Source organism: Rhea pennata, chromosome 18 (assembly GCF_028389875.1).
Source record: "Rhea pennata isolate bPtePen1 chromosome 18, bPtePen1.pri, whole genome shotgun sequence".
NCBI classification, from domain to species: Eukaryota; Metazoa; Chordata; class Aves; order Rheiformes; family Rheidae; genus Rhea; species Rhea pennata.
This window is the reverse complement of record NC_084680.1, coordinates 3,825,773-3,849,741: the sequence shown is the minus strand read 5'-3', so window position 1 is coordinate 3,849,741 and position 23,969 is coordinate 3,825,773. Positions and strand designations below refer to the sequence as shown.

Here is a 23,969-nt window from a genome sequence, read left to right as displayed (position 1 = left end):
CACTGTGAAATTCTTCTTTCCCTCCAACAAGGTACTCATGCTCTTGTTCCAAACACGGTGGCCTGGGGCTAGTGATTGCTGCACACCAGGTTATATTCAGCCGCTTTACCTTCTCTTTGATAGGCTCTAGTTGCTCCAAACACTGCTGCAACTCAGACAGTTTCTGCTCCTCTTCTTTTTTTGAATGTTTTAGAGCCACAAGCTGAAAGATAAGAACTAAAACCCATTAGTTTACAGCCTTTTTCAATATCACCCAGTTCAAGACTCCTCCAGTTCAAGAGTAGTCTCTCAAACATAACAGCACAGTTTCAGAACAGACCAACTGTTGCTTTAGTCTAAGACTGACATCTTTTTGGCTCTACCTTGTTCAGAGCTGCAGTAGTAAACTTACCACTCAACCAACCCAGAGTAGCAGAAAGAAGTACAGATATACCCCCTCCCCCAAACAAGTTCAAACTCCAACAGTTTGAACAGAAACTGAAAGACAAACCACAACCAGGTGTCAGGAAACCGTTGGTTACTCTTACTGGTTATTTGGTATTACATTTCAACAGTGAGGAACAGCTCTTTACCTTCTCTTCCAGCTGGGACACCTTCTCCTGCAGAGAATCCCTCTGATCACACACCTCCTGGTACTGCCTAACATGTTGCTCCTTGGCAGAGGCCAGCATATGTTCACATTTGGCTTCCCACTGGGATTCCAGCTCTGCCTGGATGAGTGACAGCTGTCCATCATGTAAGAGAGGTCATTAGGAACAAATATACATTTGATCTGTATTTGCATAACAGGTTGTTGAAAGCTAACGGCCTGGAAAATGGTGTAAAAGCAACACCTCCTGCCCTAGGCTGGAATACCAACATGCAGACAGCAGCCCTGCAATAGTCATGTATTCCTGCCCACATCTCTCAGAGCTCAGTTCTGGCCACAACCTGCCAGCTGGCATGAAGGCCTGGCTCAGACTTCAGCCCTCGCTCATCAGCTGTCCTATGTACTTCTCTCTACTACAGACTGAATTGAATTCAACTCCTTTCCTCAGGTTAACATTCTCTTTAAGGCAGTCAATTTGATACAGCATGCCGGTCTGCATCAATGCTGCATCCAGAACACCGCAGCCTTCTTGCTAACTCAAGTCAAGCACTCCTTTATAGAGATATCAGAGTAAACACCAGCAGAGATACTTTATATGGACAACAGAGAAAAAAGTGAATCCTATGTGAAAATTAGTCCTTAAAAGCACAAAGGTATCATTTTTATTCTTTTACTACCTAAGCAGTCTTCATGCTCATTTCCTACCTGTAAATTCCTATAAACCTTCCAGACACTTGCTTGAGAAATTCCCATGCCTCCTCACCTGCTCTGCTGCTGCCTGGTCAGTTGAAGTCCGTGCCTTTTTCAGCAACTGTCGAAGCTTGTCTAGTTCCTGCTGATACGATTTGCGTATCTCTTCCATCTCTTCTTCTGCTTGAGCTCTCTCTGTGAGGGATTTCTTCTTCCTCTCTGCAAGGTTCTAAAATACAGAACAGGACTTAAGTATAGGCTAGATTGCAAAGTAGCTTTTCTTCCTCTTGGACAAAGTTCTTCTTTGAGCAGGGAATCTTACCACTTCAAAGTCAAGTTGAGACTACTTCATAGGTAGGAAGGTTAACCTACTACTGGGTAAGACATTCAAAAGTCACGCTAAGCCCAAAGGATCCACCAGCATGGTGATCCTTGCTTGTGGTTGAGTCAAGAGTTACCTTAACTCAATATTCTTGCATGAAAGCATGCAGGTAAGTTTTAGTAAACAGCTCAAATTGTCTCTCTGCAATGCTAGAGCTGAACATACCCTTTCGAGAGTCTCCTTTTCTACTTTCAGGTCTGTTAGCTCTTCTTCCAATGCTGTAATCTTCATATCCAGGTGCCTGCGGCTCTGCTTCTCAGCTTTGAATCTAGTCTGAGTGTCTTCCGAGGCTGCTTGAAGCTCTGCAAGAATACACTTTACTGTGGATCTCAGCACCGTGTATTTCAGCTTAATACATTTTGGGCGGTATGGGGTGGAGGATTAGAACAGTGCCTTTTGCACAGGGTTAGCATCTGCAGTGGGGAACAGAGTTTGTCAAGAGTTTCTTCTGTGAAACAGGCATGCTTACACCTCAGCCTCCATCTAAACTTCTCAGCTATAGTAAAGACCTCTGGCTTCTCTATCTCAGCAAGGGTAAGAGCTTGCTTCTACAAGAGGCATCCCTGTGACAAAATGATCCTGTTCATTTTCCAATTAGTGATAACACCAGATGCACACACCCCTCAGACATTGCAGACAATCAATATCCTTGACATCCCTGCAGTTTAACTGCAAATGCATGTCACAAAACTTCAAATTTCATACCTATAATCAGCTATTCTGACAAAACATGTGATCAAGACATGCCTACAGGCAAGAGAGCTCACCATAGAGAAATGTGAGAAAAAACAAACAAGCCAGGAGTCTGTTAACTCTGGAAGAGTCCACACTGGGCCACAGAACTATCTACTAGGATTACTCCCTTCTCTCCCATCTAATGCCAAAGAGGGAATCAACTTCTTTCCATAAACTGCACGTCTAAAGCATCCAGTACAGGCCAAGTCACCACAGAGCACTACTGATGGGCATGGAAAGAGTATGATCAAAACCATGAGCTAAAGGGAGAAGAGAAGAGAAAGATACCTGTCGGGGAAGCCCAGGCAAAGAACTCTGGGCTCCTCCAAATAAGGAAAAAAAAAAAGGGGGGCAAAAAAAGCAGCATTCTTTACCCATTAAAATAAAGAAACAAAGTACATAGCAATACTATACTGAGAGAAGTAATTTTTGACCGATGACTTTTCACCAAGCTGAGTGCCAGGTTTCTGATGCACCTCCTGACTCATGCCTACAGAAGAGTGTTAGAACAGGGCAAATATGCAATGATACCTCTCCTAGCTCCACTATCATACTTCACAGACTGTCTTCATCAAACACACTGTTCCTTTAACCCACATAAGATTTTAGCATCTGTACCACCTTACTGCAACAACTGCAATAGCTTGTGTGGTGTTTTTTCCATTAGTTTTGAAGAGGGTTTTATTGAGACACACTGAGGTAACCTGCAAGGCTTTATGGCAATGGAAAATGGCCACTGAAAAGACTTCCAGCATAGTCAACATTGGTCAACAAAACAGTGGGATAAGTGATGAATTAACTGTCACTGCACAACACAGTCCTTACCTGCTAACTGTCCTTGCAGTTTGTTGAGCTGTGTCTCATGTTGTTCTGCCTCCTGAAGTGCGGTAGATAGCTGTTTCCGCAGCTCCATTTCCTTTTTTTGGTGGGTAGTCAACTCCAACTGCAGATGGGAAACCTGTGCTGTGGCAGCTGCTAACTCCTCTGCAACTTTGGCCTGCATCACAGAAGGGAGCAGGGAAAGGCAAAAAAGGGAACAGAAAGATACGTGGGTGCGAAAATGTGCCAAAACTGTTCTCACAGGCAGAACCCATAAAAGTACTGGAGACTTATAGTCTATGCTTGCTTTCGTGAATGAGATGACAGACCAACCACCCCATCCTGACAACTGTTCTGTCAGAGATAACTTTGCCCAGCAATCTCAGTGGAAATGGAGCTCAGACACGTCTGGGATCCAGGACCAAAGAGACATTTCCAAATTGAAGAGGTAATAACTTTGTGCCACATTACTGAGAGTCATTTTGCAATAACCTGTCCAGACTGACTAGAAAATTGCACAAGGCTACTGACAATAATCACCACATCAGCTCACTTCAGTGTGTTCCTGCAGAGCTCAAACACTTTTTTAAGACTAGTACCTGTGATCGGTGGCTCTGTTTGGAGTTTTCATGCTCTAAGAACATCTAGCCAGGCAAGAGCCTAGGCTCTAAAACCTAATTATCCTTAATAAGCTTACAAAGCCATAGATAATATAGGCTTGCTCCAGTCAAAAGAGCGCCTTCCCTCCAGAACACACAGCGTGTAGTCACTTTGAGGTGTCTGAATGGCAAGACAGTCACTTTACAGCTTGCTTCTCTCAATAACTTGTTGACGTGTTCAGATTCAGTATTGCTTAAGTCATCAACTCATGGAAAACCAGAAACTAATACAGCTTGTTAGACAACATGTAAACAACACATTAAGAGAGGCTTAAAGGTGTCAAGACAAAGACAAAAACAAAGTCATTTTCCCAATCTTGTTGTGTAGGATACTTCAGAGGACGCTCTGCAGAGATAGAGCTACTTCCTTCAGGAAACCTCACTTGCTGCAGGGAACATCTAAGTAGTTTCTGTATCTGTGCCTCTGTTCAGATTCCTAGTAGCTGTTCTTGCAACTGGTAAGTTGTACTGAACTGGAGTTTCGATATGATCTCTTCAGTCCATGACTACCACCTTCTGGCAGAGAACAACTGTGAGCCAAATCCTTCCAACTACAGTGAGGATGAATACATGCTGAACTCAAAGGCTAGGATACCACGTCATTAATTTTAAGAATCGTTTTAACAGAGCTTGGCTAAAACCAGATCCGTTTTCCTGTTACACTTTCATAAATGGCTCAATATAGTTCAAGACACTAACTCCTAGCATCCTTAAAACAAAGTAAAACTCCATGTCACATCTAAAGGTTACTTTTACACTTGCCTCCACCTTTAAGGGCACAAAAAGAAAAGTAAAAAGGAAGATTTCTGCCAAGAACTTAACAGACCTAAGCCTCTGTGATGAATGCTTCAAAACTATACTAGCTCAGCTCCAGCCTCCAGCTTTCAGGTTCCAAGAATCTTATGTGATTCATATCTGGTCTGACAATTATATGATCACATCCTATTTCTCCCATGGAGGAGGTGAACTGAGCAGTGAGGTGATAAAGCTCTTCCAAAGGGCTCCTCAAGAAGGAGGTGGCCAATGGCTATACTACCAGTTTTAATGCTCTTTTCCAAGTTGAAAATCTGTCTAATTCAAGACACGCGGCAATTCTTCTAATACCAATGAGTATCTACAGCTAGTTGAAGAGGAAGCTGGGCTGATGCTATCTAGGGTACAATTATCTATTATCTACACAGTCAGCAGACACACTGCCTCACCTGGTCCCAGCCCCGATCCAACGGCAGCATGTGCTAGGAAAAGAAAGCAGCAACAGGAAACAGGAAGAGTTAAGAACACAACTTCAAAGGCAGAAGCATTAATCATCACCAGAAAAGCTAAGTGCCTCATTGCAGGAGCCTGAGGCATGCCAGAGGAGCGTATAAGTTATTTCAAGAGCTGCAAAAGCTCAAAGACAGAAAAAGTAGTGAAGTCTGGCTTAAAAAGAAAGCAGCTAAGTGTATCCTTACATAGATACATTGTGCACCACACCCTTTGCAGACCAGCAAGCAGCAGACTGGTAGCGTGCAGCTCTCACACTTAACTATTATTTCACTGCAGTGGAAAATATGGGGAAATTATAAGTGTTACGGAGCCTTGATTTAAAGCTGTGATATGCTCTCCAAGGATCAAAGACCCATAACCCAAAGGCAGCAAATTTTTAACACTTCTACTCAGGGATCCTGGGTACAGATACCTGGCATATATTACAAAATAGCAACTCCCAATTTTTAAGTAAAGAATCAATAAAAGTGTTTACAATTCTCTTCCCTTGTTATATTACCAAAGCTATAGACAGATTCCCATACAGTCATCTCAGCAATTGCAGTCACAGAGCAAGCTAGTTCAGGTAACAAGAAGAGGAAGGAATGTCAGACTTGGTATTTACAGTCAACACTCTTTAAAACTAGGGGAAGGTTCTCTGGAGCAAGTTATGGCTTTTCTCATCTAGTCTGGGGTCCATTCACGCAATAGTGTTATCTAGGCAGAGATGATACTGAATCAAGTGAATTCATATTGTAGATGAGTTTGAAGAGATTCTTGAAGATCAGATCTTACACCTCTAGAAGATGCTTCCTCCCCAAGCTACTTTTCACGTAAGCAGGACATTGTGCTCACTGACCAAAACAAGTTTTAATAAAAGGAATTTTATTGATGATTTCAGTCTGACCTATTCCTGGTTAGGATCTCTTACACATCCTACATCTTACAGTTATTTCCACAGCGTGACTTGAGCTCTCAGTGGAAAGATACAGCCCTCCTTCACCATCTACTGGCACCAGCATACATGTACAAGGCATTTATTGCTCTATTCTTTAGCCTACTGAAACACTTACTAGCATACCTTAGAAATAAGCCATTTTTATCACTTGCAAGAGCACAAATTCATGGTTCTCATGTAGAACAAGCATTTATCATCTCATACTTGGACTGCAGATATACAACTCATGGCAGAGGAGTGCAGTACAGGATTGAACTTGGTGTAGTTTAAGAAGCCACTGCTCGAGAAAACAGACACCATGCAACTACAGACCCTAGAGCTAACCTGACAAGCCTAGGCCATCATGAGCACACTTTTACCGGTTAAAAAGCCATGCATAAGTGCATTTAACTGGTTGGAGAGCTACTTCCTAACAGACCCTTTCACAAAAGCAAAATAAATGTATTGTTATAAACAACTAGCTCTTGATTTAAAAAGTGGTGAAAAACTGCAATGAAAGAATTTTTCTTACAGCTATACTCAACCTTTATGACAGTTAAAGAGAAGGAATAAGGCAATTCTGAAACTGCCAGTGCAACTAAATGATTTGTATTTTAGCCAGATGAAGCCCTGCTGATACATACCATAGCTCAACTTGTTGGCCATACAACTACACAGTTAACAATAAATGAGACATCTTCCTGTTAAACCAAGAATATTCAAGCTATAAAGATCTAAATTTATATGCTCTGTGCTGCTTCTGTCATGAAATCCATAAACATATTCAAACAGCTTTGAAAAGCATCAATTGAGAACTACAGGTGTCAAGAGGTCTGACTTAAGCCTTCACTAATGAGGCTCCGGCATGTTTTATTGCAACATCCAGCCCCTCTTCTAGCTACAGCTAGAGGTCTCTAGCTCTGCTCATGGTCACCATGATTTTACCTTCTCCTGTTCTGCATGCAACACTCTTGCTTGTGTGTTTTCATTTGTTGCTTGCAGTGAATGGTTCCTCTGCTCCATCAGCAAGTTGCTTTGTTCAACGTATCTGTGAACAGGGGAAGATGGCAAAGCACTTACACAAGTACCTGAATTGAAGAGAAAAGCTCAGATAGAAAAGACAATAGGCAATAGCTCAAAGCTTTCTTAATGACAAGCCCCAGACAATTTATGTCCTGCACTGAAAAGCAACCGATCTCAAAAGGAGTGGAGGAGTGGAATAGGAGTGTCCAATGTTCAGCATAGATAATATCAGCTGAGACACACAAAACTCTGCAACTGCTCTAGTGTTCCTAGCATACAGTAAAGATTTTTGGTATCTTGAAATCCGCAGGACTTTTCTATTTCCTTATTCCCCTTCTGAAACTTATTAAAACATACACTGAACACTGGAACTAGGAATACAGCACCCCCTATGGCTCCTTCCATCTAAGAGGCTAGCAGAAGTAAAATAACCCCAGAACCAGAGAAAGAATGATCAAGGTATGAGATTCTCTCCTCTTTCACACATTCAAGTTTACTACAAATCCTAATTTTAGAGATAAGCCCTGCAAAGATGGGGATGGGGAGCCCTCATGGAAAAAATACATTTATTCCCCACATCTCCTCCTCCCCTGAATAAAAAGACACTCCTCCCCCCCCCAAAAAAAGAAAAAACCCTCAGAACTTGTCTCCATGCTAGAGAAAGTACACCCTCATACTTATCCCTGACCAAATGTGTATCAGTTAGAAACAATCCCTGCAGATGCAGGCAGGCTGCACTCTCCTGCTTCTTACCTCTGATTCCGCTCAATCAACTCGCTGATTTTCTCATTCTGCTCCTCAATCCGACTGCTCTTCTCAAATATCTCTTGCTTCAATCTCTCATTCTCCTAAAGCACAGCCCGGCATGAATACTGATCCTCCTCAGACTTCCTTGCAGCAGTGCCAAACACCCCCCCCACCCTTTTTATTTGTACAGATGCAGTATGGTGGTTAGACTTTCCACCTCCTGTGGTAATGTAATGAGGAGGTGGCATACTAACTTCTAGTTGACTTTCTCACTGCCTAGGGAAACTGCACAGTATCAGACTACGTAGTGACAAACAAGTAGGTGGTTCTTGCAACACCTACTTGAGCTGTTGAACTCTTTTCTGCAGGATACTGTGGATGTTGGGTCTATACTGGTTTAAGATAACATTGAATTTCTTTCATTTGAACACACTGTCAGAGACCACTAAATAGGAAAATATCAGCTCTGTCTTAGAAAGTCCCCAAACTACAAACTGTTGAGGCCAGAGGAGCATTTAGGAGATTATCATATAGTTGCTTTTGGCCAGAGGCAGAACTTGTGGCTAGATGGACCTTTGATCCAAGCCAATACAGCTGTAGTCATCAGGAATAGCACAGTGGGCTTCAGTTCCTTAGGAAAGGAGTCAGTACAGCTGGCCATGCTCACCTGGATTATGCGCTGAATGTTGCTCATGATCATGGAGGCTTCCATGGTAACAGATGAGATACCAGGTAGTAATAAGCTATTACCAGTGTTTTGTTTCTTCAACTCCTCCACCTGTAGCATTAAGTCATTCTTAAGCCACATGAAATGAATTTACGGATGTAGATAGGTCAGACATCCACATAAAGAAAGAATCACTGAACCATTTCACCTAACCGCGTACAGTGCTAAGTCGTATGTTACTGTGTCAACTGTGACACCTCCTGAAAGACAGTAACACTCTCCAAACAGAATGCATTAGATGATGTTTAAGATGGTAGGAGACAGCACCTTCTCCCAAAGCTATTCTTAGTTTTTATACAGGAGCTGTATTGCTACCACTTAAGGTCCAATAATACTGAAATTTTTGTTAAGTCAGTACATCACTTACAAAGTTAACTCAGGCAAATAAATAAAGCCAACTCCCCAGACCAGAGTGGGAGAGGAAGCAGCACTAACTTTGCTAACAAGCCTGCCTATGTCACACATTACCTTTGCAGCCAGATGATCCATTTTATCTACTACTTTGCTAATGGCCATTCGGATTTCAGTATTATGTTGCCGAGCCTCTGTCATCAAGAAGGAAGTAACATCCCCAGATGCTAGAATGGAATGGAGAGATCTTTAGTCACAAAGGCAAAACATCTTTATGCAGACATATCAAGAGCAGTATTTCTAAGTAGGATGCCAGATAGGACAGCCCCTTTCTTCCCAAAACCAAGAGGGACATAGTATTTGGAAGACTGTTTACTTTAAATTTACTATTACACAATTACAACTGGAAGTACCAGCGCCTTTAGTAAGACACAGCCTTGGGAATATACCTAGAGATTCCCCCTCCCCTTTCACACTGTCCAAAGTTCCTTAAGGTAAGAAAAAGATTTACTATGAACTCCTTGCCCCTGTTGGTCATTAAAATAAGAACTTGTCAAATAACACGGCACTCCAGGTAGGATGAATGTCTATGCTACCACTGCTACGTAAATATTCATTATAAATACTGTTTGTAGCAGGTATTAAAGCCTTCTGTAAACTACACACTTAAGATTAACATACCTTGGTAAGGTGCAGCATACATCTGTCCTACAGGCTGGAGCTGAGAAGCAGACGCAGTGGTTTGGGGGTAAGCAAACGCCATTCCTGTATAAGCCTTACAGAATAAGTTCAATGGATTAGAAGACTAGAATATAAATTTGGATGTTTCTCCCCACACTTAATGGTTTCACATGCCTTTTCTCCATCCAACCTCCCCCTTCAAGAACAAAGATGACATTCAAAAAAATAAAAAAGAGTTAGGGAGCAGGAAGTCAAAACACTCATAGTTAAGGGAAAATAACAAAGCCACTCACATATCAAGGCTTAGATATGTGTTCAAATTACCATAGCTTAATCCATTACCTTCCTCACCGAAGGTTAAGCAAAAGCATGCTACTTCACATTTGCAGCAGGCAAAGGCCAGCATGCAAACAGCCTACTGCCATCATTGGACATGCAGCAATGTGAAGCCATGCTAACATGAACACAAGGCTATTTTCTAGGAAAGGCTCAAGCAGAGCAATTCCATTTGACAACAAATTCCCTGCTCAGTGCTAAACAGAAGCCATGAAAGAGACCTAAGAATACATTAAATGCTAGGAGTATCTCACTCAAGACAACTAAAATCCTACAACTCTAGGGTATCTTTATAGGAATTTACTCTCTGAGGAAAAAAAAAAAGTTAGGGTACTGCTTGAGCCAAGTTTCTAAAAGGATTCAGGATATCAGCAAACTTTCAAAACAATTTATCCAAATCACTGTCAGATTAAAACTTCACTTTGCTGAAACAGATACTACTCCAACAAGAATATATATATTTTTAATCCTGTTACTTGCCACAACTTCCTCAGTTTTAACACTGAGGAAAATGCAAAGCCAGAGTAGTGCATTAGTTTTGGCTCTCTTTTTCACATAGTGTTTTTATTCATTATCAAGTGTTTTTTCCCCTCCATCTGGACCTCTTAAAAATAAGCACTATTTGTAAGTGGTATATGTCACTGACTTCTAAAACCTCCAGGAAATAGCTTAGTAAAAATAATTAAAGAAAGTGTAGAGTAATAAGCTCAGTTTTAGACTTCATAGAATTTTATATTGTATGTAATATTTAAGTCTGGATCTTCATTACCTGATGTGGAAAACGTATGTTAGCTTGCATGTTCAGCCCCCTAAACAGTTTCCATGTTAACAAGCAGGTCACATCACTTACAAGCAGCAGCACAAGCCTTCAAAAAGATTATGCTTTTGCTGGATGAAACATGACTCACAGAAAAGCATACCATGACAAAGAAGAATCTCAGCTAAAAAGCAGATGAAACCAAAAGCATTACAAGTTCTTGGAGGTTTGGTCCTCCCTCCCCACTACAAGAGCTGACACTAAACAAAGACAGGTTAATTCTTAGTCCAACGTTAAAAAAAAAAAAAAAACCCATCAGCATACAACAAATTAGCCCTTTTTGATTAAAATCTGAGAGGTATGTGAAACAAATGTAAGAATGCCAAAGAAAAAATCACAGGAAGCAACCTTATGTGCTGCTATGTAGTCCTTGCTCTCAGCTAAGGAAAGGACAGTAAGATTTATGATAAGGACAGAAATAGAAGTGCCAAATCCCCCGATTTGATTTTGGTACCTGAAAGCCCTGTGATCCTCCAGGCAGAGCTGAGTGGGGTGGAATGGTGGCAGGTATTAAAGCAGCAGAGGATACAAGGGGTGTAGAACCAGATGCCTGAGATACTGAAAGGAGAAAGAGAAATCCAGCATAGCGGAAAAAAGTAGCAAAAAAAAAAAAAAAAAAAAAAAAAAAACTCACTAAGCTCAAAATGATCAAAATAAATAAAAAGACCAAAAAACTTTTAAAAAATGAAACAAGTCTGCCTGAAGTCTTGCCAAAAGTAAATCCAGTCAAAAAAGTAAGAATAAGAGAAAGAAAAGTTATCTTTCCTGAGAATTTCATCTGTAGCCACAATTTCTATTTAGATGCACTATTTTTATTCAGAGGTACTTTGTACTTGGCTACCACAAAATATCATTCAGGCTAACTCTCAAAGGTGCTCAACTGGCATTACGATTTCATCATGGGAAGACAGGTCAAGCCCACTGCAGAGCTGTCAATCTTCTGATGCCTTTTGCTATTATTTCCATCAGTTCCACCTTGTACACTTTTCACACACAAGAAATTTCCTTCCATTTACTGGCAAGTGATTTGCTGTTGCACAAAGAATCACAACACATGTGTCCTAAAAGTCTTAGTGTCACCCCAGGCACACACATTGATGGTGGTGACATGGCAGCTCACGCATTATTTTGCATTGTGACTGCTCTTCCTTAAGCAGTAATGTGCACACAAGGAGACCACAATGAAGACATACTCCAAGGAGGTCAGTCTTGTGCTTTATGAACTAGTCTATTGATGGAGCTTTGGGTTAGCAAGCCTCCTTAGAAACTATGCATCAGTTCCTATTTCAGTTGCAGAGAAGAACCCTCTTTTCACAGCCCTTGCACTTTAAAGCCACAAAAAAGTGAAATTTCTCTATACCAAAGCAAAGTTCACCAGCATATTACCTTGTGTTGACACTGCAGGCAGTGCTGTATGAGCTGGCAGTGATGGTCTCATGGGAGATGAAGCCACTGGCTGCGCCGTCCCCCTCAGTGTATTTGGATCCTAAAAACATTTCTACATATTAAAATGGATGCTAAAGAACTAGCAAACAGTTTGAACTCAGAACCACCTGTGATTAGATATTATCCAATTAACCTTTCTGAATTATACAGGAAATCTGGAATTGTTAATCCGAAACAAAGTATATGCTCCCTGTACAAAGGGAGAGCTATTCACACCACAGAAAGAGCATTAAAGGAAAAAAAAAATCCCATTTTTGTGATTTGAGAAGTACCTCTATTTCTGAGTCACTGGAGTCAAGCTGACTACCTGCTGTCCCAGCAAGGAAAGGCAGCATGGGCTGTCCCATTTTAGCCATCCGAGAAATTAGCTTTGCCTTTGCTACATCTGGATTCTGAAAGAGATGTTTGCAGTTACCTTTCATTTGTCCCTCAGCCCAGGATTTTCAGACATTATAGAGACATCTGTGAGGTTTAGACTCTTCTAAGTCATTGACTTAGCATTTAAACTCACCTATAAGCCTGTTTCTTTCAATTTTTTCAATGACTGGGTGAAAAGTTCTGACTTTAGAGAGTACAAGATAGCACTGTGGATTTGTTAATCTGGATTACTATATATACACTCTCCTTCTGGGATGACATTGCTGTCATCATTACACAGAAAGCATATCCCCTGCACAAAACACAGTAACAAGAAAACGAGGTACAACAGGATTTTCTGTCTGTCAAAAATGGCTTTTCTAAATTAAGGAAAGAAAAAAGACATTTCCCTCAACAGCCTTATCTATCCTGAACTGCACACACAAGAACTCACTCATGTATCTAAATAAACTTAGGCTGAATATCTCAACTACTCTTCGCTATCAATTTTAAATTTGTCTATTTAACCGAGAAGCCAACTAGTCTTCTGAATATCCACATGGTCAAACAGGTTTTGCATTTAAGAGTAAGAATTAGGACTCAGAACTGTCACTGAGCCTGCTCAAGCTCTGCCAAGGTAAACATGAGTGTTTTGCTTGCACGATCTTCACTTTATCTTCAGCAGTACAGGATGCAAAGGGGAAAACAGTATTCTCATTTTCCCTATCTAATGCTCCTAATTAGCTAAAAAACAATACTTACTGCCAGTTGTTCACTGATTGAGTTTGACTTGGCCCGAACAGCTGGCTCCCTGAAAAGCCAAACAAGTGTGTGTTAATATTAGAGATTAACTGAAGTAAAATTCAGGATTTAATATTCTGCATTTCTCAATACTAGGAACTGTCAAATATAGTTCCCACTAGCAAAATATTGTCTTACAGTATGAAGATCTCTCTTTGCTTACTTTTGTTAGACTCTTTGCAACATTATATGTAGATTTCAGAACATTATTATTGGCAAGTTTCATGGCTGTGGAACAGCTGACTACAGAAAGGTAACTTTGTTGATCACTGCAAGAATCACATTCTGTACAGTTGTGACTGATCCTGATAAGCTACTTGTTGTAGCAATAAAACAAGCACTTCAACTCGAAAATGACTCTAAAGATGACTGCCCTGTTTGGTTAATTTAAGAAATAAGCGTCAATGTAAAATTTTCAATGAAATGAATGGAAATCGGCCACGATTCAAGACCAATTTGTGACAATATTGTCAGCTGAGAAAGCTGTTGCAATAATACCCATTAAACTTAACATCAGATCTCAGTTATGCTTTAGAGCACCAGCTTCCTTCATCTGTACTTGTTCTAATTTCTTTAGATCTGAAAATCAATATTCAAGCAGAAAGCTTCCTACTTGAAAGCAAGCACTCCTCTGCCACACCGATGATATTAAGTGGGCACACAGGACGACCCATATTTGCCAGGTGGTGGGTGAATGCAGCATTGTGTAGGTTATTTCCTAACACTAACATCTTTTAATGCAGCAGGTTGTATTATCCATGTTTTTTCTTACCCAGGCTTTGGAGGTATTGTAGATGGAGGCAATAAAACAGGGTCTGCAGAGAAACCATCCGAATTAGGTACTGGAGAGGGTGCAGGAGAATCCCTAGAACTAACACTCTGTCCATCTGAACCAGAGCCTTCCTTTACCAGCTTCACCTAAAACAGAAAGCACATAACAAATTAGACATTTTTCTGGGTTCTGAAACCCAGTTTACTTCTGACTTACTTCTTCACCAAGCTTATTCAGTTCAAGTAAAAACACGTAAACATACAGTTGGTTCAGAATTGGAGAAGCCGAGCCTTTACATCCTCTCATTCCTCACAATCTGATTATTTTGTTTTCTCAAGTAACTCACAAATAAGACAACAAAAAGGTCCTCAAACAGTTGGAACAGACTGGTCTTAGTAAAAAGCTTAGTGGAGGATTGGTCTGATTTTTCCTCCCCCCCAAAAAAAGATAAGTATCCTCCCAAGGTATTTTGTTTGTAACAATCTGAGCTGTGATTCTCATATCAAGGACAGATTCTTCCCTTGCAGGCAGATACTGTGACTCAACAGTCACAAAACAGATGTAGAAGAAGCACTTGGAAGGAGACACTCACCCGCCTAACTTCCACCTCAAAAACTAATGTAGAATCTGGAGGGACACGGCCAGCCACTCCCTGAGCCCCATAGGCAAAGGCAGGAGGAATGATGAGACACCTTCGTCCTCCTTTCTTCATCCCCATCATTCCTTCTTCCCAGCCCTTTGGTTTTTAGGGACACAACAGAAGAGAAAGCAAACAGTTTGACCAGCGACACTGCAATTTCTTTTAATTACACTAATTAAGACTGCTACAGGCACCAGTTATTAAGGATGTCAAAACACATATTCTTGTAAAATCCTACTTATTTTTAGCAGTGCAGCAGGAAAGCTTTTCTTATGATAAGTCATAATGACCAAATATTAATTACTGTATCTATCTGATTTCATTATGAACATCCTGGGAGAGCATCTTTATTTAAGGTTGCAATATTTTATCAATAGTGCAGTCTCTAGCATGAAGGCTGCAGGTGTGTGGCACTCTAGTACGGTTCCAGAACCCTAGCTGAAGTTTTACATATCATACTTAAGCAGCTATCATAGATTACACTGATATATTGGAGAAAAGAGCTGCATGCTGTGCTGCATACAAAAATTTTGGAGTTGCGTGCTGTGCCTGTCTCTCTCAGTATTCTGGGAGAGAACAGTATTCTGAGAAGGTCAAAGTTCACTCTAAATCTAACCATAGCAATTAGAAAAACAGCTGTATGGAAGGAGAGAGAGAGCAATGCAAGCTGTCATTTGGGTGCCAGTGTTTAACGGGATGAAACAGACATTAATAAGAAGATAAAAAAATAAAAATACAATAAAAAATAGCACAGCTTCCAGAACGGACAACTTTTAATAGGTCATATATAGATTGTTCATGTAAAGAAGTGCTCTGAACCACAGCATCTCTGATTTACAAATTGATTTTATGGAATAAACAACTCTTGAAACTCCTGAAAATACTAAGCTTCCTTTTTACTAAACAGAAGGACTCCCTTCCAACACTATCACTGAGAGAGGGGCTTGGCCATGCTGTGCAAATAAAAAAAATTTGAGTGCATCAGCAGTGCAGAGCATTTTCTATCAATTGGAACATGCAACAGAAAGTATATATGAATCCTGAAGAACACCTTCAGTAATTCAAAGATCTAAGACTTCTGCAATCTCCATATAACAGAAGTGCTAGAAGTTCTACCTTGATGACCTTTCCAGATCCCAGCTTCAGCCGCAACAGCTTGTCCTTGTTGACATTTGAGTCAAAAACCTATGGAGTTGAAGAACAGAAAGTCACAGGGATTTCCCCATAGTTTCAAGATCCTGAATATTACTTTATAACCATGGCAAAAAGATCACAAACATTTCATAAACTCCTACTATTTCTTACATAGTATTTCCCATTCTGCTGTCTTTCAAAATTAATCCCAAATAAACGTAAGGCAGCATGGCTAGGGCTTCTAGTCCATCACGCAGCAATTTCTTGAAATGAACAATAGTTGGAGACCTGGACTTCAGAAGTGCTTTGAGCTTAGTGGCCAGGCCAGGTTCAAGTAAAATGCTGCGCAACAAGCTTGCATCAGTAATAGCACAACGGACTCAGCTAAGCAGAATACAACTGTCTGGCAGTTTTACGTATTAAACTACAATGTATGCAGCTGAACAACTCTTAAAGGAGGTTACATGTAAACTCTGCTGTACCACTGATTTGAGGAGAGAAGCATGTCAATATTCAATCAAGAAAATATATACTAAAAAAAGAAAAACTATCAAAAAACCCATCCCACAAAACTCCCCAACAATGAAAAACAGACAACTGTTTTAACAAGTAGATTCAACTGCAGATGGGCACAAATGCAAAATCTTTCTCCATGAATTTCACTAAAAGTAAAACCCGCAGAAGTGTTTTAAAGGTAAAGTTCTGAAACGTTAAAGCGTATCTCATGCTTTTGTTGAATAACAAACTGGATATGACACAGCTCTAAAAGATATAAAGACAATTTCCTTCTCTTCCTGTTTAGAGATGTATTTTGTGGCAGTCAAACCTATTGTTATCACCTCACCAAGCTGTTTTCAAAGGAACAAAACTAGCTTCATTGTCCCTACTTACCATTTTGTTTGAAATTAATGTGTGAAAGTGCTTTGAAATTCAAAAGCATTTCAGTCACCTCTTCCCAAACAGTAACAGACTCTTATTATTTCATAGCTAATACAGTTATTTCAGAGATGTTGCAAGTGACTGAAAAAATATCTGGAAGATCAGCACCAACTCTGTGCTAAACCCCTCCTAGTGACTATTACACTCGCTCAGTATTAGGAGGTAGCAGAAATGTTTTTACCTGCCCAATCCCGTTGTTCTGGAACAGCCAACCTGTGTAGGCAATCTCTAGAGAGTCTCCTCCTTCTACTCCTTGCCCTTCTCCGAGGAGGAGATCCTGGTAGAGGACTGAATCAAACACTGGGGAGCTGTTGCATTTGGCAATGCATACCTGCAAAAGGATGACCTATCAATATCTTCAGCCATCAAACCAGTGAGGGGTTCCACATATCACATCACATCTGATATATTCTTACTATACTGATCAAGCCCAGGTTATAGATGCACTTAAGAGGTGTTCCATGCTTCTCTGTACTGAATTTTGCTCAGCTGTAAGCAGAAAATGCCTTTTGTATTTTGGTCTTGCAATACTTCAGAATACTTCAGAATCTTTTCTTAGAAATAGCATCAGAAGTAACAGGCTACATACCTCAAAGACACCTGTAGCTAATGAACAAAACTCAGCGAGGCTCATTGCAAATCTGCCTCAACCACAGCGATGCAGTTACTCCAAGCTGAATACAAGGTATGGCTTGCTGGCTTAAGTAGTTACCTGTTTACTGAAATCCATTGCGGCCTTTTCTGACTCAAACATGATCAACCAGTTTTGTCTCTGATCATCATAGAACGTACTGTAATTGTTGGGTTGAACCTGTAAGAAAGGAAATCAGTCCTGTATTTAAAAAGATGCATTCAAATTAAAAGAAAGACCCACTCAATCCAGCAGAAGTTTAAAATAAGAGTTACTGAAATCAAGCAGAAATAGAGGAAGAATATTGCTGTATTACTACCCAAGTTTAGAATGCACAAATTAGCCCTCATTCTTGTGTTATAATTCTTCCAGGATAATGAGCAACTCAAATACTTGAGCAAATATAAAGTTCTTCATAAATGCTACAGCGTTCACAAGATGATCCTTTAAAGCTAAGTTCTGAAGTATCTACTGAGATGTTTGGACACATAAGAAACCTCTTCCTCGTAACTGTTGATTAGACATGGACTTTCAGAATCAATAGAAGTCACACATTCATCATTTCTAGAAATCCATTTCATGAAAGTTGACTACATAACTCATTAATCTTTCAAAATGGGCTTGTATAATTGCCAGAACCCTGCTCAGAAATTTGGACTGAAACTCTCTCTTCCACTCTATTTCAGAGTAGAACTTCCGTCTATCAAATCAAGAGATTTAATGGCACCTGACTGCAAGTACACCAATGTTCTGGCAGGGAAAAAAAAAAAGAAAAAAAAAAGTCTTCCTGGAAGATCCCATTTCAGGGGTCACAGTGTTTTAAGTAGTTCTTATGGGCAGAAAAATGCTGAGCATCAGATTTAATATAGTAAGTATTTCTTTGTTATCTTTCCAATCTCCTTGCTCAGTTGTATTCTCTGAACCACTAAGCAACAAAGCATTAGTGAGAGGAATTTTGTTCCGTTATTACCCATGACAGGACTGCAAGACTGAAACACCTCTTCAGCAATCTGGAGGTAATGATACACCTCCTACAACATACAAACTTGCACTGTGAAATCTACTGAGGAAGTGCTCTGGCAAAGGCAGATATAAGTCTCTCGTGCAATGCATAACAGGAGAACAGCACTCCCAGCCGCTCTGACATCTCTTGCTGATTTAGTGAGGTGTTTGATCTCAAAGGCTATAATCCAAGACTTAAGTAATCATTTCAGAGTCAACTTTTGTTTGCTGTGAACAAGACAGAGTATTAGGTGCTTAAGATAAAGATTTTCTAATGCAGAGTCTTACCGTGAGTACGAAGCCTGGGTGGATCTTCGCAGTTGTGATCTGTTGCTGCTGACTGATGTAAAGGAGGATCCTGTACTGGATTCCACAAAGAATTGGACAGAGGAAAAGGACAAAGAGCAGAAACTCAAAACGTCTTCAATTCTAGTGTGCTTTGTCAAACTTCGAGCCCAACGCTGCAGTGTTTGCCAAAAACACCATTTCAACAGCATTTTTCACAGCAAAAAGGTTAACATTGTACTTAACACAATTTTGTAAGAGCTATTAAAAATACTTGAAAATATACAAGTTTAATTTAGCTATAGACACCAAGTAGGCCTTCAATGTTCAAGCTAAAGCATCCTGCTTACTGCAGAATAATCAATACATATATTGCCAAGTTATTGCAAAAAAAAACCCTGCTGGACTCATGCAATGGAGCTGAGCTCCAGCTTGCACAAGCAAAAGAGCTTTCAGTTAAGGGGGACAAGGACAACCTCTGCAATAACCTTTCATTAGATAAAACTCATACGTATATGACGTATAGGAATAATACTATAAAAAAGATACTAATAAGATACTAATAAGTTAGAGGGAGTTGGTTCCAAGTATTAAACAACACAGCTGTAGTATTAAATTAACATATGTGGCTCTTCTAGACCTCATCTGTTAAAACAAAGCTATTGCATTCTTTTATTCGTGTGTAGCAATAGCTTCTTCACTTAACACTGTTGACTAGTGAACTGGCAGTAATCAGCAACCATTCACAAATGTGCTAGGACTGCAACCCACAAGACCACAAAGGCAGTTTGAGAAAGACTAGCTATGGCCTTGCTGATTTTCATGTCTGTGCCACAGCTGAACACATCTCAATTTAAAAAGATCAGTGACTCAGAGGTAGCTTACTGTCAGACTGTTCTTACCACAGCAGAAGTAACTTAGTGAGACAATACAAGTTAGGAATTAGAGGATAGGTAATACACTATAAATATCAGCTGTCAAGGACAGATCAGAGTACCTGTCTTCCTTTAAATACACCACTTTACTGGGTACCTCAGCATCATGTTCTCAGTATATTTGAGAAAGAAGGATTGGAGAGAAGAGATATTTCAAAATAACAAAATTTAATCAAAGCATCTCCATATTATCTGAACAGAATTTTAATGTATATTCATTTTTTACATTCACAGATTTGTGATCCAGTTGTCAAAGAGGTTCTGAATAAATACCAAAATAACTTCCTCAAATGTTACGAACGGCATAAATCTGATCCATTCCAAAACACTTCAGGCTTCAGTTTGAAAAGCTCTTACAAAAAAAAAATGCTGATTGCAGAAACAAAAGATGTCACCCAGGCAAATGGAGTTCATAGTTTAAGCTACAAATAAAAACCAGGAGGGCAGGAAGACATAAGCAGCAGTGAAACTAAGAACTCCAGTATCAAAAACAAAGACATGCTGGCAAGCTCAGAGAAACACTGCCTCATACCAGCATACTTTTGGCATGAAAACATTAAAGGAGTGAAGTGTTTCTCACCTCTTTAGTAGCATGGTTCCCCACTAGAGCTGCTCCATACTTGCCTTGCTTCATATACTGCCCATTTGTACTGGAAGACAAATGAGATATTCAGCTGCAGAAACATCCCTGCTCAGATTTCTCTCTGCTGTTGCTGAGCTTTTCCTCTTAAGAGTTCAGGTTCATTTCCCCATACCTAAAGTGTTAGGTATCTTTTTTTCAGCTTACAGAAACCACAGCTTTCTTGCTTGCCCACAGATTATAGGAGCACACATCATGGCGTAAAAACTGCTCCTTTCATGGATCCAAGGCAAGTGAGTCTTTACATGTCAGCAGCATCAAACCAACAGAGAATTTTGTCACTCTCATTCTATGCTCATCCTTTTAGTTTTCCACAAGCAAACATGAGATACACAAGCACATGACAGAGCTGCCCAGAAACAGTGCAAATGTCAGGCCAGCATCCCATTTATTTCCCTGCCATGTACAAGTCCAGGATTTCCTCTTTATTTGACAACTACATAATCTTGAACTGCAGCACCATAACCGAAGATCTTATTAAGCAGCAACATGTGCTGACTTGCATTTGTAGCATGCAGACATATGTCTGTAAGAAATGGTCTCTTCCCACTCGTTCAAAAATATCTTCCCTTCATGATCAAGTCTTACAACAAGCCTCCAGAGACCTAAACTGTAAAAGGTAATGCAGGAAACTTACTGTACTTACTATCGATAAGCATGAACAGCAGTAGCCATGAACACTGAGGGTGCTCCTGAAGCTGCTGGAGCCACAGGACCCTTCTGGACTGGCTGACCTGCTGAAGAATGAGAAGCAGGAATACATCTCAGCAATATGAAATTGTCACATTTGCTAGCCAGTGCCAATGCGAGAAAGCCTTCCTTCCCCCAAGCACAGGCATAACTTGTGAAGAAGACCAAAAGCCTGAAGAGTGATGTTCTCAAACAGCTACTGCTAATACAGCTGTTAAAAGGTGTGCTTGAATCAATCCATGTCTGGATGACAGAGGGATGAGGAAAAGATATTGTGATTATTAGAATAATAACACTAGTACTAAGATATCGCATTCTTGGATTATTTATTATTTACATAAAACAAGACAGCAACATGAAATACCATTAAAGTCTCCACTTTTGGTGGAGTCACAGAAACTTGTGGTTGATGGATACCTTGGATAGATATCATCTAACTTTGGTTTCTGATACAATCAGTGAACAAATATATGGCACAGCTCAAGCTTTAACCACACATATTCAAGATTACCAGGGTGGGGAAGAAAGAAGACACTCCCCCTCCCTCACCACCCCCCCCCCCCAAAAAAAAAAAAAACCCAACCCACACAACCCACAAACAAATCCATCACACTGATATTTAAATTTGAAGAAAGATGGGGAGAAAACGGCAAAAAAGCAAGGATGCTAACTAATAGAAAGGGAAGACGACCAGTTATGGAAAATGAACGTGCCAGAAGCAAGAGTAAAGGTTTATCTCCTTAGCGAATGATACAGGAGAAATTAGAAGAGCCCCCTCCCCACCAAACCAGCGTTGTTGAAGAAGTACAGCTAAGACAGTCTATCAGAAATAATAATAATAAAAAACCCTTAGAGAAAATACAGTATAAGATCTGACACATTGAATATGAAAGTCATAAAGCAAAGCAGGCCCCATGTCCTTAGCAAAACTCCCTCAAAAAGCCAGCAAATCTTTCCTAGACATTGAGGAAGGAAGCCTGCCATAGTCACTGAAGGCCACTAAAGGACAAATCCAGGTGTAGAGAGAATACTAAAGGAAGACAATATCAGAACAGAAATTGTACTGTTGTTCATCACAAAGGCTGTCATTCTCCCAACAAGATACATGTTACAAAGTTTTTTTCCCCTTGCTCAGGCCCAGTTACTTACCAGCTGCTGTCTGACCCTTTTTAGGCTGCTTTGGTGCAGTGTATTGGAAAAATTCATTTCCTTGGCTTGAGACTGTTTGATCCAGTCCAAAGAGAGAGGCCAATCTGGCACTAGAAAGAGAAATCAATTAATTCACCTTATTTGACACAAGCTTTAAACATATGAGACTGCTAATTATGAATCGCAGCACAATATGAAGTGTTTACCCAGCACTATAGAGTTAATTAAATGGATGCACATTAAGCAGCTTTATATCAATTAACCATTTCATTTTGAGCAAAGAAAACGTTTAGATGTATAAGCTGCGGTTACTAGTACAAGCATGTTTCATTTCCTCAAAACCTAGCTTAAGAAACAAACAAGGACTGAAACTACACCCCAAAAAAAAGTTACCATAAAGCAATGAAAAAGACTATATTTCAGTGAAGTACTTGTTCATTCAAGTAGTGTCAAAAGATCGTGACAATAGAGAAGCTAGCATTCAGCGGTAGAACTTTTCTTCTTGCAAGCATTCAGGAAACATCCCATCAAAGTGTGGACGGTTTAATATTGCAAACAGGTGGGTTAGTTCTGCAAGACAGACTGTTTGCAGCTTTACTGCTTTAAGCCCATTTAAACTCATCTACTCCTGGCATCAGGAGACAAGTGAATAATTTTGACTATGAAGCAAAATCCACAAAACACACCACTGTAGTTAGACATACCACATTTTATATGACATGCTTTCAAAAATAAGCACTGACTAAAAGAAAAAGAAAATCATAAGACTTGTCAAACAGAAGCTCCCTGAACAGGGTGGGGAACAAGTACAAGGCAATCTTTAAACAGCAGAAAGCTACAAAACGTAGGCAAAAACGGAACGCACAATACGCTGAAAATGGCATCAACCAAAGTCAAAAACAGCGCTTGAACACACTGAAGGAATCACTGCTGTTTAAAAACAATCCCACAGTCTGGCATCTTCAGGCTGCTCCAGTCACATTCATCTGATCGTTACTTGCAAACGTCTAACTGTTATTTGCAAGAAAGAACAGTGGGGAAAGAAAGCAGTGAGCCTCGCTCCTTTTCCTTACAGGACGGGCTCACGAAGAAAAGCCTGCGCGGGTCACAAGCGAGCCAAGCGCAGAGCTCTGCAGCTTCCCCTGTCACAAGGCAGTGTCACATGCCTGGCTCCGGCTCCGCTGAAAATACAGAAGTAGCCACCAAGGCTGCTGGTGCAGCAGCCCCCTTCCTGCGAGGAAGCCGCGGCCACCAACGCCGCCTCTAAAACCCGCAGCTGCAGCCGGGGGCGGAGCGGGGCGGGGGGCCCTGAAGCCCCCTTAGCTAAATACCGCTGCTGGAAGGCGACCCCGCGCTCCGAGCCCGTTTTTCGCTCGAGGAATTTAAGATTTGGTGACACCAGTTCACTCCCGGCGGCTCCCGTGCTTCCCCCGAGGCTGCAGCCTGGGCTCCCGGCCGCGGGCGCTGCCCTCGAGGCGGGACTTGTTCGCCCGCGGCCCCGCCGCGCCCTCAGGGCCCCGGCCGCGGCCTGCCCGCGCCCTCGCCCCGCCGCTGGCCCCGCGGCGCGGGGGGCCCGGCTGCGCGCCCCGCCCCGGGCCCGGGCCCGGGCCCGGGCCCAGGCCGGCCGCTCACCTGCTGGCGGGGGACAGGAAGTCCGCGTCGTCCTCCTCCGCCGCCGCCGACCCGAACATGCTCCCGCTCCCGGTACCCGGTCTCCGGCCGCCGCCTCACAGCCGCCCCAGCCCAGCGCTGTCGCAAAAGCGTTACCAGGCAGCTGAGCGCTTTCCGGCCACCCCGGGGCTGGCGGCAC

The 23,969-nt window shown here is 41.2% G+C and overlaps 1 protein-coding gene across 4 annotated transcripts in view; it reads right to left on the bottom strand.

The window, feature by feature from the left end:
- Positions 1 to 23,905, bottom strand: part of FKBP15 (FKBP prolyl isomerase family member 15) — a 28,996-nt gene extending 5,091 nt beyond the window's left edge. The window contains exons 1-24 of one of the 4 annotated variants that reach the window (XM_062590950.1): positions 23,792 to 23,905; positions 22,160 to 22,269; positions 20,967 to 21,057; positions 20,261 to 20,330; positions 18,749 to 18,823; positions 17,540 to 17,638; positions 17,009 to 17,158; positions 15,871 to 15,939; positions 14,707 to 14,850; positions 14,115 to 14,260; positions 13,304 to 13,352; positions 12,457 to 12,576; positions 12,125 to 12,224; positions 11,193 to 11,296; positions 9,586 to 9,679; positions 9,022 to 9,131; positions 8,494 to 8,604; positions 7,833 to 7,927; positions 7,002 to 7,104; positions 3,222 to 3,393; positions 1,827 to 1,963; positions 1,353 to 1,508; positions 573 to 725; positions 110 to 202 (exon numbers count right to left, since the gene is read on the bottom strand). In XM_062590950.1, the coding sequence (XP_062446934.1) occupies positions 110 to 202; positions 573 to 725; positions 1,353 to 1,508; positions 1,827 to 1,963; positions 3,222 to 3,393; positions 7,002 to 7,104; positions 7,833 to 7,927; positions 8,494 to 8,604; positions 9,022 to 9,131; positions 9,586 to 9,679; positions 11,193 to 11,296; positions 12,125 to 12,224; positions 12,457 to 12,576; positions 13,304 to 13,352; positions 14,115 to 14,260; positions 14,707 to 14,850; positions 15,871 to 15,939; positions 17,009 to 17,158; positions 17,540 to 17,638; positions 18,749 to 18,823; positions 20,261 to 20,330; positions 20,967 to 21,057; positions 22,160 to 22,269; positions 23,792 to 23,850 (2,610 nt within the window). In that variant the 5' untranslated portion in view covers positions 23,851 to 23,905. Of the gene's footprint in view, positions 1 to 109; positions 203 to 572; positions 726 to 1,352; positions 1,509 to 1,826; positions 1,964 to 3,221; positions 3,394 to 7,001; positions 7,105 to 7,832; positions 7,928 to 8,493; positions 8,605 to 9,021; positions 9,132 to 9,585; positions 9,680 to 11,192; positions 11,297 to 12,124; positions 12,225 to 12,456; positions 12,577 to 13,303; positions 13,353 to 14,114; positions 14,261 to 14,706; positions 14,851 to 15,870; positions 15,940 to 17,008; positions 17,159 to 17,539; positions 17,639 to 18,748; positions 18,824 to 20,260; positions 20,331 to 20,435; positions 20,475 to 20,966; positions 21,058 to 22,159; positions 22,270 to 23,791 lie in introns of those variants that run through there. The other 3 variants (XM_062590951.1, XM_062590953.1, XM_062590952.1) reach the window with 3 other exon arrangements.
- Positions 23,906 to 23,969: the final 64 nt, after the last annotated feature.